The sequence below is a fragment of the Trachemys scripta genome, chromosome 3, assembly GCF_013100865.1.
Source record: "Trachemys scripta elegans isolate TJP31775 chromosome 3, CAS_Tse_1.0, whole genome shotgun sequence".
Classification (NCBI taxonomy): domain Eukaryota; kingdom Metazoa; phylum Chordata; order Testudines; family Emydidae; genus Trachemys; species Trachemys scripta.
This window is the reverse complement of record NC_048300.1, coordinates 162998136-163019455: the sequence shown is the minus strand read 5'-3', so window position 1 is coordinate 163019455 and position 21320 is coordinate 162998136. Positions and strand designations below refer to the sequence as shown.

Here is a 21320-nt window from a genome sequence, read left to right as displayed (position 1 = left end):
CCATGCAAAGGTCTATAACATGCCATTAATTTTTAAGCAAAACTCACTTATTTCAGTGGGGAATTCTACTAAAAACTTATGACATGATATATTCTAAAGACTGTGGGTTCTTTCCTAAAACTCCGTATTAAAACAATAATTGAAGATGAAGCCTGAGGTTTTAGTAAAAAGAAATTTGAAAGTGATAAACATTATTTTAAACATTTAAAGCTAAAATAATTTAACATACATTAATATTAAATGCATTCCAATTTCAGTAAATTAGTAAATAAAAAGGCTTCTTACCTCATAACCCCTAGAATTGTTCTGTATTCCATAAGGTGGAGTACCAGGATCTGTGCAAGTGTTATGGGCTGGATCTAAATTTTAAAATGGAAAACACAGGAGATGTTATTACAGTTTAAATTTTCAAAGATAAATTAAATCCACACAAAATTACAGTTTTTCCCCCCCTTTCAATATGTTTACAAGTAATTCATGATGACAGTTTTGGCAGCATAGAGATTTCAGTACTGGAATTTTTTTTTATATAACTGACCCCTTTGACTCTTGTGGGATACACAGCATATTGTGTCAGCCAAAAGCATTATGCATAATGCAGATGTAACATTGAGAGAAATCTTTCCCTCCTAGTGTTCTTTTCCTAGGAACCACAGAGTTGTAAAACCATATTTCTGAAAACCAACACTGTTTTCCCTTAAGAAACTAAGCATAAAATTATTTGCCAGAAACTCTTTTTTGTGATCATGAAACCACGTGCTTTAAAAGAGGCCCAGAAACTCAGCTATGGTTGAAGAGTTAACAGTACATGTCAGAAAAGGTGTGGATGTCTAGTTCCCCTAAATCCTGTGCTGGCTGGACACTTGTCTGGTTACACCAGCTGCCATCACTCCCTAGAGATGGACATGACAGTTTAGGAAGATTATCGGGATGCCTGGTCATGCCTTTTAGGTGGACAGAATGGAAGATGGGTAGCATAGGAGCTGATAGGATGGCTGTTCGCCACCAGAAACTCCCCTATATTGGGATGATTCTCCCATGGTTGGCTATTCTGGTTTTGTCCTGGCACTGAAATATAAAGCGATCACATTGCAGTTCAGGATTTGGGCCTACATTTCATCTGTAACAATTTCCAGTGCTCTGTAATCATAATCCTATAATCCAGTGGTGTGATATATCATTTATTTCTAACCTGATTTCCAATACTAGTCAGTTACTTTCATCATCCTATCATTAGAATATATAATGAACTAATTTATAAAGGAAATCTTGAAGGCTTCAGAACTCAGATAGATGGGAACCTAACACATGACATTTTAAAAAACATGTAGTACTTGAACAATCAAGGGACTTTTAACTTCATCATCCGTTAGACTGGACAGCTGCTAATGGAAAAATGAAACAGATCAGTCTTTTTTTAAAGTGCATCACCAACAGAAACCAACCTCTTGAAAAAAAAAATAGAATTAGATAGCCCATAGCTATTATAACAAAATAAGCAGTGTCAAGAAGTGGTAAACATTGCCATCTTTGGGGAAATTTGTGCCTGTAGGAGATTATTTTTGTTATAATTTTTTTCAAACATCTGATTTTACAGGTAAAAATCACCTTTACATTACTGACACCTTTCTTCTTCCCACAATGATATTTTCAAAGACTGCAGAAGCTCTAATATAAATGTTTTGTTATTATAATAGTAGAAAAGCCATGATGTGACTCAGGGTGTAAAATTTGGACTTTTTGAGGTAAAGCAGATCTTTTTGATGAAAGATATTCAGTGTTTTTATATATCACTGTAGAAAATATAAAATTTACAGGAAGTTGACTCCCAGCCATTTGCAAGGCTTATGCCTTCATATTAAGGCTCATATATAATTTTCCTATAACTCACGTTCTTCACTGCTGAATGCAGATGTGACACACTCATATTGCTGACAGAAGCAGAGTACTAGACATGGTCTGGATTAAGGACATTTGAATTTATTCAGAGTACACATCTGAATTTAGTGCTAATGACTCCTCATTAGCTGACTAGAGAAGGGTGTTTTGAATAAGCTTTCTTGCCCTCAATCTTACCCAATGTCCATAGAATCATAGAATATCAGAGTTGGAAGGGACCTCAAGAGGTCATCCAGTCCAACCCCCTGCTCAAAGCAGGACCAATTCCCAGCTAAATCATCCCAGCCAGGGCTTTGTCAAGCCGGGCCTTAAAAACCTCCAAGGAAGGAGACTCCACCACCTCCCTAGGTAACGCATTCCAGTGTTTCACCACCCTCCTAGTGAAATAGTTTTTCCTGATATCCAACCTGGACCTCCCGCACTGCAACTTGAGACCATTGCTCCTTGCTCTGTCGTCTGCCACCACTGAGAACAGCCGAGCTCCATCCTCTTTGGAACCCCCCTTCAGGTAGTTGAAGGCTGCTATCAAATCCCCCCTCATTCTTCTCTTCTGGAGACTAAACAATCCCAGTTCCCTCAGCCTCTCCTCATAAGTCATGTGCTCCAGACCCCTAATCATTTTTGTTGCCCTCCGCTGGACTCTTTCCAATTTTTCCACATCCTTCTCGTAGTGTGGGGACCAAAACTGGACACAGTATTCCAGATGAGGCCTCACCAATGTCGAATAAAGGGGAACGATCACGTTCCTCGATCTGCTGGCAATGCCCCTACTTATACAGCCCCAAATGCCGTTAGCCTTCTTGGCAACAAGAGCACACTGTTGACTCATATCCAGCTTCTCGTCCACTGTGAGCCCTAGGTCCTTTTCTGCAGAACTGCTACCTAGCCATTCGGTCCCTAGTCTGTAGCAGTGCATGGGATTCTTCCGTCCTAAGTGCAGGACTCTGCACTTGTCCTTGTTGAACCTCATCAGGTTTTTTTCGGCCCAATCCTCTAATTTGTCTAGGTCCCTCTGTATCCGATCCCTACCCTCTAGTGTATTTACTACGCCTCCTAGTTTAGTGTCACCTGCAAACTTGCTGAGAGTGCAGTCCACACCATCCTCCAGATCATTAATAAAGATATTAAACAAAACCGGTCCACAATGTAACCACTTGAAATGAGCCAATCCCTTCTGCCTAAAGGAAAACCATCACTGTGATCATTTAATTCTAAATTTGAGTATGTTTCTTTAGAAAACAACAGAGACATTTCTTCATCCTCTCACCAAAATCACAGAAAAAAAAATCTCTATTTGCATTGGGCCAAATCCTGAACTCAGTGGGAGATTTGATCTTGCCCTGCAAGCTCATAAGTCTCACTGCAATCAATAGGAGGCTGAGAGCACTCAGAAGATTACAGAAAGTACTCAGAATCTCAAAAGAGCAAGCCCATCCAGTGTTAGATACATGTGATCTTTTAATCTATGTAGTTTGATAAACCAATTTCACAAATCCCAACCGAACATTTTGATTTGGGGCTTGATCTTGATCATGATAATAGATTATCTACAATACTCTGACTAATAAACAGCAGAGATGATGGAAATTATTACCAATACATGTTGGTTGAATTCCACTCCAAACACTATCTGCTTGACAGACTCGTCTTGAAGATCCTATCAGTATAAAAGGGGGTCGGCACTGAAAGGAGACTTCAGATCTGTAAGTGAAACTTTTCCCATTAAGACGCCCCTCAGCTGGAGTACCAGGATCTCCACAAAATGCAGCTATTGAAGAAAAAGAAAGCAAAAAAGGTATTTGAAGAACTGAACATACTGGTTTAATGTTTAAAAGTGGCATTCACTTCTGAAGGCACAAGCGAGCGGACACTAGTAATTGCTAAATTTGAGTGCAAGCGTTCTACCATGTGATTATGCTCACAGATCAGATATACAGATGTACAAATGGTAACATTTGTGCTCACAACTATTTCCCCACATTGCTAGTAACTGCAGGCACAAGACTGCCCTCACAAAATAGGCCCCTTTATTTAGGTGCCTGAATATGGATGTAGATGACTAGCTTTAGATACCAAATCTGAAAATACCACCATCATCTTATTCTCAAAATAGCCCAATTTTAGCATTTAATGGTGATCAGACACTAGTCAAGAGTTCAGGTTGTGGGAATGTAGAAAAATGGACAGAATTTGGAGAGGAAACATGAGCGGGATTTAAAGATGGTTTCTCAGTTGGGGGAGTGAGAAGAGAGAGAGAGACAGACAGACAGAAAGGGACAGAGAGGAAGCAAAAAATATACTAAGACTATGAGCTTAAGGATTGGGGAGCTTAATGATGAACCTGGCAATGGTAACAGAAAAGGAAGAAAAAAAGATTTAGGATTAGACGGCTAAGGAGTTCATTTTAGCTATGTTGGTCTTCAGTTGGTAGCAGGACATCGAGTAAAGTTGACAGAAAGAGAGCTAGAGATATCAATCCGAATAGAGGGTGAGAGATCATGGTAGAAATGCGAATCTCTGTGTAGCAAGCAGAGAGCTGATAAAGAGGTTGTTCAGGGATGAAGGTCTTGAATAGCCACAGTGGTCAGGGACTTCTATTTTACATTTTATCTGAAAAAAAAATTGCACACCCAGCAGAATGCTGCTCCAGTGCTTCCATCCTCTGGCACTGATTCAGTACTGAGTCAGGGAAGAACTTCATTTGACAAATAAATAGCACCACCTAATTTCAGTTCCCAGGGTTGGTTGGTTTGTTTGTGTTTAGAAAGTTCATGTCCCATCTGAATGAGTCTGACCCTATTTAGCTTGTGAGAAATGAGGCGATCAGAGCTTGAGGTGGTTCACACACCATTATCTTCATACTTACGGAGACATTGTGGGACATCTCCCCTCCATACACCTCGTCCTTCACATGAAAGAATAGCTGCATTGGATAACTGATAGCCCTCTGCACAATTGTAACTTATACTGGACCCCCAACGGTAATCTGATCCTTCCACTTTTCCATGGAGCACTTGAGGAGGTGGGCCACATGTGATAGCTATTGAAACAAAGAGAGAATTTACAGATTTTATAGGATTTATACTAAATGTAATATTGTAGCTAGTCATGTTTCTGTAATCAAAACTTATTGGGAAGAGTTTTGCCCCAAGAGAGAATGCACATTTTGACTCTTCCATAGTACCCACAAATTAAATATACACATGTGCATGTTAAATTTTATCAACTCTGAGAGTTACATAGTAGGGAGATAAACAGCAAAACAAACAACATACATGATCAATCAATAAAAAGTTAAAATATAAATAATTGTCTGTTACTATTAAAATTTTAGACCATTTTTTCACCATTACTCTGTTTTGGGACAATAACTAAGGGAAAAATCTTAAGGACCTTTCTCTGATTTTACTCATACAAGATCCCTTTTTCTAAGTCATTTAAGGCTTTAGTCACTTAACCAATATTGACTTTACTGGTAATTATGTTGCTAAATCAGTATTCAACTCTTAAAATATACGGGCTATGTGGGACCCCCAATGTTTTCCAGAGGATGTTAGAATTGATGGAAACTAAAAAAAAAAAAAAAAAACCCACCTCTATTTTTAAAGAAAATTTTATTTCAAAATATTGCTTCCTTCCACACATTATGCAAATATAAAGTGATTCAGCTAGTGGCTTCAACACCATTATAAATAAAAATGTGGTCAGTCAATCACATAAGCTAACATTTTTTTCATGTTCTCTGTGTATATATATCTTTCAACTGTATTTTCCACTGCATGCATCTGATAAAGCGGGTTTTTAGCCCACGAAAGCTTATGCCCAAATAAATTTGTTAGTCTCTAAGGTGCCACAAGTACTCCTCGTTCTTTTTGCTGATACAGACTAACAGGGCTACCACTCTGAAACCCATTTTATTATTAATGAGATCTTGTGCTGTACTTCTAAGAGGTGCAGCACAGAATTTGGAGCTCATATCCTGCCACCCGATTCTGAGCTGCATCAGGGCTGGAGATGTTCCTGACATAATTTAAACAGGCCTGGGAGCCTAAGTTATGGCAGCCTCCCCAGGCTGTCCTATGGACTGCAGTGGCGACCCAGAATCTGCACAGTACTGCATGCTATGATCCCTGACATACCTCTCCCACCTCCAGCCATGTCCTTGTCATGCCCCTTACACCAATGTTTGCAATAAGGTCCTCAGAAGGCAGCCTTTCAGCTGTCTTCCACAGTACCTGTTCTGGGAGAATCCTTTTATATAGGGCATAAATAACTACATCATTAAAATCTCTTATCTGACTGTCTCAGCAGTATATTAATGGTTTGCATCTTATCTATCTTAAAAGTGGTTGTGCAAATTGTTCCCCTTTATAATTAATAATTAAAAATATTAATATTATATACAATATCAGAACAGCCGTAAACTACTTAAATTACAAAACATACCTTTGCAGACTGGTTTACTCTGGTTCCAAGTGCTGTCTTTCATACAACGTATAGTGGATGAACTGACAGGCTCCATCAAATACCCTGGGCTGCACTGATAACTTACTGTCTTATTAAAGATAAAATCAGTTCCAAACTGCATACCATTTGCTATTCCACCTGGATCTCCACAGCTGATTACTAGTGAAGAAAGAGAATCTTACTTCAACAACTATATATATAAAACTTTAAAAAAACCTAAGTACACATGGACACATTTGCTTATACACACAATGTCCCTTTATTAGCCTACACAAGCAGCAAAGCGACTATGATCCAGCTATTTTATCTGAAAACATTAAAAGGTAAACAAACATTTTTATTTTATTTTAAGACGTACTAAATATCCTGGGACAAATTCTTCACTCAGCAAAACTTATGTAAATGTAATGTAATGAAACTCCATTTGAGTCAATAGAGTTGCTCTGCATTTACAACAGTATAACTGAGGTCAGAATCTGAACCTTGTTTCTATTGTTTAGTGGAAAAAAACACATATGACTGTGAGCAAGTAGGCCTAGAAGGAAGTCTTCATGGGGTTCCGTAAAAGTTTGTATTAATAAGTTAAGAGCCTGGACCTTCTCCCATTTATATCAATGAGAATTTTGATTATCTTCAACAGGAATTGAATCAAGGCCTTAAAGTTGTTGCTGTTTTGTGCCACACATTATATTCTCCTCTTTGAGATTCACAGAACTCCTGTCTCCTTATCAGTCTGACCATCAAAAAGGGATCAGATTTTCAAAAGAGCTTAAGTGACTTAGGAACACAGGTCCCATTTAGGCTCTTTTGAAAACTCCTGCAGTGCTGAAATTCTGCCAGGACTTTCACATGTATAAGCACACTGAAATCAGTGGAGCTGCAGAGGATGGAGGTGAAGGCAGAATTTAGCTCTACTTTCTGTCCCTAAGGCTTTCTGTGATTCTTGGTTCTCCATATTATGCTGCAGAACACTATCAAAGGCCCAAAACACTATGGAACAAATCCAGAAAACTTCTGGACACCTAATCAGCCCTTGCAGTTCCCACTGACGGATCAGAATACACAAGCTGCTGAATGCTTTTCATTGTAATTGACTTCATTGGGTGTGAAAAGAACTCAACACCTCACAGAGTGTGCTCAGCACCTTGCAAAATTGACCTCAAAGACAGTGGGAGTTACAAGTATTCAGCACACGTCAAAATTTGTACCAATCAATTTAATATTTAATATATATTTCTATGTATTGTATATTTCTATTAACAGTATACAACATTTATGTTAAAGTGTACAATATATACAAACATAATTGATTTTAATTGTTTTCACTCTACTATTCACTCCATCCTGACAGTTTTGCAGGCTCTCTCTCAAAGAAAGATGTCCATAAATCTGCTGTTTCAATTTACTTCACAATAGTTCTCTAGAAGTAATTTTCCAGCACGTCTTTATAAACGATTAGGAAAAAACAATATTTCTTTAGATCCAAACCCTGTGAAATAAAGATCTGGGCCAGTATTCCCTTGACAATCGTTCTTAAAAATTATTTCACTAGTGTTGCTTTAAGATTTATAGTAAATACAGTACTTGTGGTTTAAAGTTCTCTTAGGATTTAATCAAATATAATCTGTTTTGGATAGTCAAATTAATTCATTCTGAAATTTTCCTGTGACTTGACTAATAGATAAAAATGTTAACCCAAAGCAATTTTCACTAGTGTCATATAGGATATTTCACTGCCTCTATCTGTTACTTTCTTCTGAAGAATTTTGTAGCTAACTCTTCCCTCTTGTGATCCCCACAAACACTGTAAATCCCAAATCTGAACTATGTCCAGCACAAGTTGTAGAAATAAAACTAGAATATAAAGGCTAATTTTTCAGAGCAATTTTTACTCCAACTACATGTTCCTACATTTATAGAAAATCTTGAATAAGCAACATAAGGAGATAAAAAATGGCGATGTTTCACAATATAATACTGAAATAATCAAACATGAAATAAGCCAAGCTATCTAAACAATATGCATTTTTGCTATTGTGAGGAGTAATATTTAAATTAGCAGGTACTGGAATGAAAGCAGTTTTCTGTATTTAAGCTACATGGAACATTTTCTAACTCCTATAACATAATAGAGCTATAGAAAGGTTCATATATTCATAGAGTTTAAGGCCAGAGGGGATTTTCTGTATATCACAGGCCATTAAATTTTACCTACTTACCCTGTATTGAGACGAATACTGTGTTTGACTAAAGCATATCTTAGATACTAAGAGTTTTCTACTGTTCTACCTTGTAGAGCTACTTTTTGGAAGCAATCTTAACAAAAAATGAAAAAAAGTCCAACATTCATTAATGAATGTGCATGCATGTTACCCTCTGAGAAGTGTGCTTATTCCAGAGAAAGAGATAATGGTTTACCAAGTTAATAACATCCTACTGTCTTTTAATCCTATTGTGACAAAAAGTCAGTTATTTACCTGTGCAGTCTGGAGCAGTGCCAGTCCATGTCCCATTGGCTGTACAATGTCGAGTAGTTAGCCCTGAAGTCTTGTAACCTTCCCAACAAGCATAAATGACTGAGCTCGAGAACATTATCCCATCACTGTATATTACCATGCCATTGGCTGGGGTGCCAGGATTTCCACAAGATACAGCTATCAAGAAAAATAAGAAAGTCAATGTATCCATTATAAATGACTTGTATGAAAAGTGTAAGACAATGCATTTTAATAGCTTACAATTATTCTAAAAGCTGAGCATTTAATACAGAAGGGGCTAAAATCTATTTTTTTTCCTTTCAGGCTTACACCATCATTTTATTTGATTAGTTACGGATCGTAAATGTAAGTAAACAGATTTATCTCTCTTACAGCACATGTTCAAAAAGTTATTGTACAAGAAATGAAAATAAAATGAAAGAGAATCCAAATTACTTGAATTCTTGCCTACTGTATCTCTATTCGTATATGTCTGTGTTTGATGCCAGTTTGGCAGAAGGAGAAGGAAACATTTCTGTGGCAGGGGATATGTAGCTGGGGAAATGGATTAGTGGACAGAAAACAGGTGAAGTGATCAAAGTGATATGATACATTAATTACATTTCTGAAATTTAGCATATATGGTGTTCATAAAATTGTTCTTGGCTGGGGAAAGAAATGAGGAAGATAGACAGCTCAAGACTGGCCTGTGATCCAGCCTTTTGATGTAGAAGATACCTGAGTCAAAGACAAAAATTTCCCTGAGCAGAGGAAGCAGATTCCTCAGGATTCCTCCACAGAACCACAATTTTAAAGAACTAAGATCAGAAAAACATTTCTGCTAGACTAACTTGCTAGTTAGGGCAGGGCCCTGCTGAGTAGCTGAGTTCTCCTGCATACATACTGTCCCCAAACTCCTCCTGGAAGCTCCATCTATTATATCAGCCTCAGTAATAGGTGTGGCAGCTTCTCAGACCATATATAAAAATGCAGACCTTTTCTCCTGAATCGTTTAGGCTCAAAAATCCTATATTAAGATTCAGTATAATGACTGCTCAATCATGCTGGCAAGTGGGTCCAATTAACTCCAACCATATATAAAAGGGATGGAAATGTCTGAAGGAAAAAGCAAAACAAAACAAACATAAACCACAACCAGTAATAAAGAGATATACCTATCTCACAGAGCTGGAAGGGACCCTGAAAGGTCATCAAATCCAGCCCCCTGCCTTTGCTAGCAGGATAAAGTACTGATTTCACCCCAGATCCCTAAGTAGCCCTCTCAAGGATAGAGCTCACAAACCTAGGTTTAGCAGGCTAATGCTCACACCACTAAGCTATCCCTCCAGCTAACCAGCCAACAGCCAGCTAAGGTCAGGGAAGAAGTTTAGGGAGCTGAGATTCCCAAGTTTAGCGTCCATTCTCTTTATTAGAAATTACATTGTTTTACAACTCTGTGACCACAACTCCACAGACAGGGATGAGTCATGGGCAACCTGGTTTGAGCTAGTCTTAGGCAATCCACAACCAACTAAAATGATGTTGAACATGATTTTTTGCTGTGTACAATGACTACAGTGTGCTGGTCAGCATCATGTTAGTTAATATGACTCTTCAATATCGTGTTGTAATTTGATATAATTTTCTAATTAAGACAAGCCCTCAAAGTTGCTGTGATCTCTTGATAACAGGGTAGAGACTCTGCCTGTTCACAGTGTCTTAAAACTTTAAAGCTCCACCACCCTGTAGCTACTGGTCAGAAGAATTTATTCCTTCCTTTTTTCTAGAGTTTCCTGACTGTTGTTCTATGGCACAGGGTCTTCACTATTCTAGTCCAAAGTAATGCTGAACTTAAATTTTAGTTTGAAGAAGCCAATCCTTGTAAAGCTTTCTTACATTCGTCTGGTCTCTTAGCTCCTTCACTTATATATACAAATATACAAAGCCAGAATATATTAGAATGGGAATTCTGGATCTTTTGTCATGAATATCCATAAATGTGTGCAAATACACTGGTTCACATTTATATAAATAAAAGTTCCTCCTCCAAACATTACTGTTGACTGACTGAATGCTTGTCAAAACCTGAGCCAAAGGGGGCATTAACATGGTGGTACTGTATTTTGTAAATATGTTTTCAACCATGTTTTCCTAGTTTTTTCACAGCTCTGATCAACTAAATTCTACCTTAAGGAATAAAGATGCCACACCTAATGGAGTGGTAGCTGGTGACAGAAATTGATCCAACTATGCTATATCATCCAACAAGTGTTCAATAAATATTTCTGTTATGTATTTGGGCGGGGGAGTGACATAGATATAATCTCATCATATGATGAGGATAACAATCTTTCCATTCCACTAATATCTCTGGAAGATGTTAAACAAACTACTAAAGTTAGAGGCTTTTAAAATCAGCAATTCCAGACAACTTGCATCCAAGACTTTTAAAAGAGCTGTCTCAGTGCTCACTGGACCATTAATATGGATTTTCAATAAGTCTTCGAGCACTAGGGAAGTTAATGCTGTGCCAATTTTTAAAAAGGGTAAATGACCTGGGTAATTGTAGACTTGTCAGCCTGACATTAATCCATGGGAAAATAATGAAGCAAGTGATACAGGACTCAGTTAATAAAAAATGAAAATAAGCTAATATAATTAATGCAAATCAACATGGGTTTATGGAAAATAGACCCTGTCAAACTAATTTGATATCTTTTTTAGCTGTATTAACCAAACCAAGTTTGGTTCATAATGGTAATAGTGTTGACATAATTGGATTTGGTACTTTGTGACATTTTTTATTAAAAAAAAAAACTAGAACAAAGTAAAATTAACATGGCACACATTAAATGGATTTAAATTGGCTAACTGAGAGATCTCAAGATACTACTGTAAATAGGGAATCTTCACTGTGCAGGTCTGTTTCCAGTGGGGTCCCACAGGGATTGGTTCTTGGCCCTATGCTATTTAATATTTTTATCAATGACCTGAAAGAAAACATAAAATCTTCACTGATAAATTCTGCAGATGGCACAATAATTGGGAGAGTGGTAAATAAAAATGAGGACAGGTCTCTGATACAGAGCAATGGGGATTACTTGGTATGATAGTCACAAGCAAATGATAAGTTTTTAAATATGACTAAATCTAAATGTATACATCTAGGAACAAAGAACGCAGACCATACTTACAGAAGGGGGGATGCTATCATGGGAAGCAGTGACTCTGAAAAAGATTTGGGATTGTGGTGGATAATCAGCAAAACATGAGCTCTCAGTGTGATGCTGGGGCCAAAAGAGCTAATGAAATCTTGATGCATAAGCAGGGGAAATTTGAGTAGGAGTAGAGAGGTTACTTTTATTTCTGTATTAGGAATTGGCACAACCACTGCTGGAATACTTTGCCCAGTTCTGGTGCCCACAATTGAAGAAAGATGATGATAAATTGAAGAAGGTTCAGAGAAGAGTCATGAGAATGATTAAAGGACTAGAAGACATGTCTTAGAGTGAACTAAAGGATCTCAATCTATTTAGCTTAATAAAGAAAAGGTTAATGGGTGACTTGGTTACAATATATAAGCACCAACTTGGAGAAAAATATTTAATAATGGACTTTTCTATCTAGAAATTTCAGACTGGAAATAAGGTGTAAATTTGTAATGATGAGAATAATTAACACTGGAATAATTTACCAAGGGTCATGGTGGATTTACTGACCATTTTTAAATCAAGATAAGACTTTTTTTTTAAATTTGTGCTCTAGGAATTATTCTGGGGAAAGTCTATGAATTGTAGTATCAAACAGAATATCAAACTAGATGATGACAATGGTCCCTTCTGGCTTGACATCTATGAGAATCTGTAGTTCAGGAGGCACTGTGTGAATAACTTTTATTTTAGTTCTTATTGGAACAAAGAAACAGACAACCAGAAAAGTTACTATAATGCTTCCATACTTACAGAGTCACTGAAGCTGATCAAGGAGCTGTAACTTACAGCTTCCTGCACCAGCCTGGCAACTGTTCCCAAGGTGATGGTACTGCCATCTGTCCTCTTCTAGGGCTTCTTTACCAGGGAAAAAAATCTTTCATTCCCATGGGTGGCTCTAAAAGAGATTTGCTAATGGAGGCTCTAGACGGGCTGAGATGATGGCCACACTCTTCCATAACCAGGTGTGCAAACTAATCTTTGTTGCTTATCATGCAAAATGGAAATCAATACCACTGGCTGTGATAATGCCTTCCTTTAAATTAAAGTTCTATGCCACTGATTGCAACAAAGAGCTAAGTTTGTTGTTGTTTTTTTGTTTATTCCCCCTCCGTTAACCATACTATACATTAACCAATGAAAGAAAGATCTTTTATCAAACTATCCTGACAATAAGAAATTATCTTTAAAATTGAGTTTTGACTGCGAACTGCAGGTGTATTGCTATGATTTAGGGAATGGGCAGGAATTATATATTCTAGTTATCAATCAATATTCTCAGTCTTTTGTTATAAGTAGCCAAATTTTGACTGCATTAAAAATACATAGAGGCCTCAGGCAGTGGCATTTTATTTGTAATCTTTTGATACTGAGAATTTTTTATTTAATATATAATATTAAAAAGGAAAATAGAGGGAAAAAGGAGGGAATTACATTTCAGATGGAATTAGAGAAGGAAAAGATAATACCTTTTAGAAGGATATTTTATCCTTCCAAAAGCAGTTCAAGCACCCCACCCACCACCCAGAAGGCCATATCCAAACAGCCTCCATGTTGTTTCTTACCATCATATTTCTTACCTCATAACCAAATGGGTTAAGTTGTTTTATGATAGTCTATTTTAGGAAGATTTTATTTTGCGTATTCAGTATAAGTGTTATACATTTTATAATTCAAAATGTCCATCTCACAAACTGATTATCCAACAGCTTTTTGATATTTCAGTGTGTATATACACACACATACAGATGAAAAGAAGCTGCCTTCAATTTATCAAACACTGTCTGGGGGATTTTTGGCATTGAATTAGAATAATTCTATAGCCAGCCAAATTAATTCAGGCAGTGAATACAATACAAAGGAAGAATTCCAAAGAGTATTCAACACTTCTTAAATTTGAGATTAGTCAGTCCTTTAGAAAACTGGAGGAATTCCAGTCTAACTGCTAAAAAAACAAATTACAGATAATGTTCAGGAACTGGCCAAAGTCCAAGACAGAGCTCCATTAAGAAAGCTTACACTCACCAACTAAAAGTCTAAATGTTTTAATACAATTTATACAAGCATGGCATGGCTGCTGATGCATGATACTGGCAAAACAATAATTTGAGATTAATTAATTGATTGTAGAATAATTCTAACATTATACATGCAACACTCATTTTACTTTCTACTTTTCCTCATATTAAGTTCACTTCAGATAGATCTTTTCTGAAAATAATGATCAGGTCTGCCTATTTGTCCTTATAATTACAGATTATAGGATTTTGTTAAACTAGAACATAATTGGATAATTAGAATAACTCAGTGTATTATCAATGTTTAGGATAATTTATGAATGTCTTTACTTGAATGAAGTCTTTGTATTCATTTTTCATGTATAAAATAGCTATGATTTTTGAAGCATAGAAAACAATTAAAACTTGAGATTTCACAAGTGGGTAGGGTTAACAGTAGAGGACATTAAGTGATCTACAATAGTGATAATGTGCAGTTTTGTTAATTTTGGCAATTACAATAGCAAGATCACATTTTAGAGGTGCATTATCATTTTCAAGTCAGACAAACCTTCATACAGCAAATACCTTTAAACACCAAAACATTAGTCACATTTTCTTTTTACTAGCACTGTGCTTGCACATCGAAAATAGCCTTTGATTGGTTTAACTTTGGTAGTCAGGGAAGGGCTTGTACTATTGATGTCAAGAGATCACCAACCTGTGTTAGCTAAGCATAACAAAGTTCTAGTCAAATCCTTCAGCAGGAGCACTGAAGAAGAGAACACTATAGGCTAATTAGCTGTGGAAGAAGAGAAGACTATAGGCTAATTAGCATGACATCTATCCTGGGCAAAATTATGGAATGGTTGCGTAAGGAATTAAATGATAGTATCATAACTAAAGCCAATCAATATGGTTTTATGGCAAATAGATCTTGTCAGATGAACTTGAGATCATTTTTTTTAAGATCACAAGTTTGGTAGATATGCTAGTTTTTACAAGGCACTTGACTAGCCCCATTTTAAAAACAAAAACAGGTTCTTTCTGAGAGGTAGTGTGGCAACTTGGATGAGATTTAGATGTGCCACATTAGAGAACTAGATTCTAGTCCGAATTTCTGTAATCCTACAATGAAATATGAGACCTTGCTCAATAATAAGGGCTGTGAAGAGTACAGAATTATTAACAGTCATTAGAAGTGAATCTAAAACGAATGGTCTCCTGGTTGCTAGCACAGTTCACATTCTCATGTCTAAAGAACGTTTTGATGAGGAGGCAACAGTAGGATGATAATCAGGTGGGTTTTTTTGTCATTTGGGAAGTTGTAGCCCTCTGAGAAATGATGCGCCCAACACGAGGGTAGTGCATAGCATAGAATCATAGAATCAGAGAATATTAGGGTTGGAAGAGACTTCAGGAGTTCATCTAGTCCATCCCCTGCTCAAAACAGGACCAACACCAATTAAATCATCCCAGCCAGGGCTTTGTCAAGCCAGGCCTTAAAAACCTCTAAGGATGGAGATTCCACTATCTCCCTAGGTAACCCATTCCAGTGCTTCACCACCCTCCTAGTGAAAAAGTTTTTCCTAATATCCAACCTAAACCTCCCCCACTGCAACTTGAGACCATTACTCCTTGTTCTGTCATCTGCTACCACTGAGAACAGTCTAGATGCATCCTCTTTGGAACCCCCTTTCAGGTAATTGAAAGCAGCTATCATCCCCACCCCCCATTCTTCTCTTCTGCAGACTAAATAATCCCAGTTTCCTCAGCCTCTCCTCATGTGCTCCAGCGTCGTAATCATTTTTGTTTCCCTCCACTGGACTCTTTCCAATTTTTCCACATCTTTCTTGTAGTGTGGGGCCCAAAACTGGACATATTCCAGATGCAGCCTCACCAATGCTGAATAGAGGGGAATGATCATGTCCCTCGATCTGCTGGCAATGCTTGTCCTTATACAGCCCAAAATGCCGTTAGCTTTCTTAGCAACAAGGGCACACTGTTGACTCATATCTAGCTTCTCATTGACTGTAACCCCTAAATCCTTTTCTGCAGAACTGCTGCCTAGCTACTCGGTCCTTAGTCTGTAGCAGTGCATGGGATTCTTCCATCCTAAGTGCAGACTCTGCACTTGTCCTTGTTGAATCTCATCAGATTTCTTTTGGCCCAATCTGCTAATTTGTCTAATTAGACCTTCCCCATGCAACTTGAGACCATTGCTTCTTGTTCTGTCATCTGCCACCCTGAGAACAGCCGAACTCCATCCTCTCTGGAATCCCCCTTCAGGTAGTTGAAGGCTGCTGTCAAATCCCCCCTCACTCTTCTCTTCTGCAGACTAAATAACCCCAGTTCCCTCAGCCTCTCTTCGTAAGGCATGTGCCCCAGCCCCCTAATAATTTTCATTGCCCTCAGCTGGACTATCTCCAATTTGTCCACATCCTTCTGTAGTGTGGGGACCAAAACCAGACACAATACTCCAGGTGTGGCCTCACCAGTGCCAAATAGAGGGGAATAATCACTTCCCTCAATCTGTTGATAATGCTCCTACTAATACAGCCCAATATGCTGTTGGCTTTCTTGGCAACGAGAGCACACTTACTGACTCATATCCAATTTCTCATCCACTATACAGTGATGTAGAATAGAATATTGACAGCTCTCATCAGCCTGTCAAAAAACAAACAACTTTGCAAACCACAGACGGGAATGGCAGTTTTCAATAGTTTATATTTTGGACAAAGCAGAACTGATTTTCATGGGGCCAGAAAACACACTTCAGTTGTCCCCAGGACCAATGGGCCCCCTCCAAATTTCAAAGTTTTCAGAAAATCATTGAATGGCTAGAGCTCTTAATTTTTTTTCTTATAATAGAAAGTATTAAGCAACTTTAATATATGAGTCATTGCTGCTCACTCTACAAAATGTGTAGTGTGTTTTGTTTTTATGGGTATCTTGTAAGTAGCATTTTTGAACCTAAGAAATTATTCCAGCCAGAAAGACTGAAACAGTGAACAAATATTTCTGCAACCGCTTCTAAACTAAGTGCACCATAACTAAAGAACAGCATTTCTCCAAAATTTGTCTATAGATTTAGCTAAAACAGAAAGTGTAAGACTACTTGTAATAATCTGCCGTATTATTGTAGTCTTGTTGGTCCCAGGATATTAGAGACCTTACCCACTTTGTCTCTTAAGTACTGGTAATAATGCCATCTAGTGACTCCCAATGATATTACAATACAGAATTTCCAATAAGAAGTATGTCGGTGAGTGAAAGCATTATTCCACAGCTGGATGGGTACCACTGGACAAAAGCTGTATAAGAAACTGTTAAATGTGGTACATAATAGATGATTTTATACACATTCTAAGGCAGCTATCATTTCATCTTGTACTTTTCTGATAACCATCAACTGTCATGGGTTATCTTTTGTGAATGTCTAGACTACATTCCCATTATCCACTCATCTTCCACATTCTTACTGCCTACTGCCTTTTGGTGATATCACTACCTCTGTGCTATGCACAATATATATCTTTCACATATGAGCTAGTTGCTATGGTTCCAGGAAAACTGCTGTGTTTGGGTCTGTAGGAGATATATATGAAAATAATTTTGCAGCAAATAAGTAAATATTGCCTCTTCAAACAGAGGACCAACATTTACTGCAATCACACCAGCTAGCTGATGGTCCATTGTAAATTGTGTATGGATTGAAGAATTTTAATATGCATTTTTTACTTTTCTGTGAAAGTAATTTTGAACCTTTGTTCCCCTTAAACATTTGTGTGATGTCAGAGATGGCATCTAAGTCACACCCTTAATCAATGGAGTTCCCACAAGAATGGAGCTTGATAGTGCATCTACCTCTCACCAGACTGGTCACAAGTTTCTGTGGAAGAAACAGCCACAATTTTGAAGAGTTATACCAGAGAAAAATTAGTTCCAAAAGGAATAATCCAGGTGAAATATCAACTTAATTGACAAACAGTCATTTTAACCTTATATGTAATTGAGGGAAAGTATCCACCCATATTTGTCAAATTTTATATTGAGAAGCTCAAGGTGAATTGGAGAGAGATCAAGGTGCTCAAGAAAACACCTCCATTTTTTCAAGGAATACTAGAAAGACACTCCATAGTTTTTGAAACTATGTGCAACATGTGCAGCTCGCTGTTAAGTCAAACAGCCAGACAAACTATTGCAAGCCCAGTGTTGTGCCTTATGCTCTGAAGCCACTTGTAGAAGCTGATTTGGACTGTTTCATGAACATTGGACTCTTGTCACCAGTTTCACTTCCTCATCACAATGCTGATCAAGAAGTATGGCTCTATTTGAATTTTTGGTGATTTCAAAGTGACATTGAATCCAGCTTTATGTGCAGACAAGTATATACTACCTTTGTAATGTATTGAAAATGTATTGAAAATTTGTTTGCTACTCTTAGTACAGAACAGTCTTTCAGTACATTGGACTTGTTTAATGCATACCTTTAAATGGAGATTGAACCGTCATCTTGCAAATATCTCACAAGCAACACACTTATTTTGTTACAACAGGTTGCCTTTTGGTATTACCTCAGCACCTGTCTTGTTCCAGAAAACCCTGGATGAGATTCCGAAGGGACCATAAACTGAGAGTATGTTGAGAGAAATTCGAGTTTTTTCAAATCTTCAGTTGAATACCTTGGCTATGTAATTGGTGCCCTGGAGTTAATTAAGTAAATGGCTCCACCAGAGAACATGTCACAGTTACATTCATTATTTTCAGAATTCAAAAGTTTCATACCTATCTGTATGTTAGACATTTTTCCTTGTGACAGATAATTGCTCATAAATTTCACTTGTTTGTACCAAAACATGGAATACCATCATTTCCAGGCATTGCTACTTTCAGCTCACTCCTATGCCATTCAATTCCATAAAGAGACTTGGCACAGCAATGCTCATATGCTGTCACACCTTCCGTGTCCAAGCTCCCATCAACCCAAAGAAACTTTGGATGAAGCGTTCTATCTCAATTTGATGGTTAGAATACCCATAACTAGCACAAACATCAAAAAAGGATGATGTGCTAATGATTGTGGGCTTTCTCTCATGAAGGAAATGGTACTACAGGGTACAGTGTTGATCGTAAGAATCCCCAGTTTACACAGTTCGTTTCATGTCAAGATGTATTATCTGTGAATCACAGTTGGATCTTATGGGGAATGCAAGTAATCATTCCAAAATCACTACAATCTCAGGTTTTGGAAACTCTTCATGAAAGTCATTTTGGCACTGTACGGATGAAGAGCATAGCCCTGAGTCATGTCTGGTGGCCAGGGAGCAACAGAGATATTGAGAGGAAGGTGAAGTACTGTACTACATGTCATTAAATTTAGCATGATCCTGGCCCAGCTCATCTACACCCTTGGTCATGGCCTCAAAGTCCTTGAAAATGTATTCACATGGACTTTGATGGACCAGTAGAAAGTTATATATTTTTTTTCATAGTCAACGCTCATTTGAAATGGCCAGAAGTTTTCAGAATGACTTCTATGACAGCTACCAAGACCACTGGACATACATTATTTAGCTAGTTTGGCTTACCGCTACAGTTGATGAATGACAATTGACCTCAATTCTGTTCTGAAAATTTTAGAGGTTCCTGGTTTCAAATGGGTTCAGCATATGGATTCTGCTCCTTACCATCCTGCTACAAAAGGTTTAACTGAACAGTTTGTACAGACACTTAAACATGTCTTAAGAGATGTCTATTTTGAATCATAAAAAGAAATTGAATATTTTTTTGCTCTTTGTGCTACAGGAACACACCAGATGTTACTATCCAGAAGCCACCTGCCACTATTCTCTTGAACCAACCTTTGGATACCTGCTGGGACCTGCTATGTCCTGATGCTGCTGCACGTGTAGCCAATTCTGAAGCTATGCAAATTGATCGACGACATCAGATTCGTCATTGTTTTTTTCAAGTAGGATACTTAGGCTAGGTCTACACTACGGGGGGTGGGGGTCGACCTAAAATATGCAACTTCAGCTATGCGAATAGCGTAGCTGAAGTTGCGTATTTTAGGTCGACTTACCTGGCTGTGAGGACAGTGGCCGGTCGACCGCTGCCACTCCCCCATCGACTCCGCTTCCTCCTCTCGCTGCGGTAGAGTTCCGGAGTCGACGGCAGAGCAATGGGGGATCGATTTTATCATGTCTACACTAGACGCGATAAATTGATCCTCGATAGATCGATCACTACCCACCAATCTGGCGGGTAGTGAAGATGTGCCCTTAGTGTGGACTTGCAACTATGGTTGTGGAATGAAATGGGACCTGGAGAACTTGTAAAATGTATGGGAGCTTTTTTGTGCAGCGTAAAACTATCCAATAGTGTTTTATAGAAATGGCATTTAGATCAGTTGCAGTCTCAACAAGTACCGGAGATTGGAGATGTTCCAATAGAATATTCTCTTCCTCCCATCTAGCCTCCTTCTATTACCACTCCTAATTTTGATTACTTTGTAGAAGAAACTTTGGTACCAGATCCAGTTTATTTGATATCATATCCAGTTGATTCCTTTCAACTGACTGTTCCTGTTTTTCAGGACACCATCACATCATCATCACCACATTATCCCAAGAGAGTGTGAAAACCAGTTGTGTGCCTGAACTTATAAACTGTTCAGTTAGCTAGTTGCTAGGACAGGGCAGAATAATCCCTTGCAATTTAAGAGTCTGTGGTAGTCCACCTGCAACTTTTAGTTAAGTAATATAGTGCTTTATATTAGTCATATAAATGATAATGTATATATGTTTGGAAAGTTTTTTTTAAGGAGGGTGAAAGAATGGGCTGTCTTGTCCCTTTAAATGTTTGAGCACTCCCTCCTCCCCAGTGCAAAGCCTCATTTTCATGTTAGTCTGTTGCCAGAACAATAAAGTCTCCACAGCAGACAGCTGTGTTTCTATCAGCTCCCTCTATGTCTCTGTATCTCCTTCTCTGCTGGGTCCAAATAAAACAATTTTCATTATAAAGATGAGAAATGGTTATTTCATGAGAATGTATAATTTATGAATACTGTAAATACTTAGGTTGTGATTCTGCAAAGACATAGTCTCTATTCTTAGTGATTCATTTAGTAGTCATTGAATTATTTTCTTTTTCTTTCACTGTTTTCTATATACCAATTCTTAAGAAAGTGAATGTTATATTCTTCACAGCTTTATAGAAATAGCATTTTCCAACTTCTTGGGAAAACTACTAGCTATTGATAAAAA

At 37.7% G+C, this 21320-nt stretch overlaps 1 protein-coding gene across 1 annotated transcript in view; it reads right to left on the bottom strand.

Annotated features, from left to right (window-relative positions):
- LOC117875514 (CUB and sushi domain-containing protein 1-like) overlaps window positions 1–21320 on the bottom strand; it is a 1845931-nt gene that overhangs the window by 30267 nt on the left and 1794344 nt on the right. The window contains exons 54-58 of the mRNA XM_034766897.1: window positions 8844–9020; window positions 6346–6525; window positions 4766–4939; window positions 3494–3667; window positions 286–359 (exon numbers count right to left, since the gene is read on the bottom strand). Of these exons, the coding sequence (XP_034622788.1) occupies window positions 286–359; window positions 3494–3667; window positions 4766–4939; window positions 6346–6525; window positions 8844–9020 (779 nt within the window). The remainder of the gene's footprint in view (window positions 1–285; window positions 360–3493; window positions 3668–4765; window positions 4940–6345; window positions 6526–8843; window positions 9021–21320) is intronic.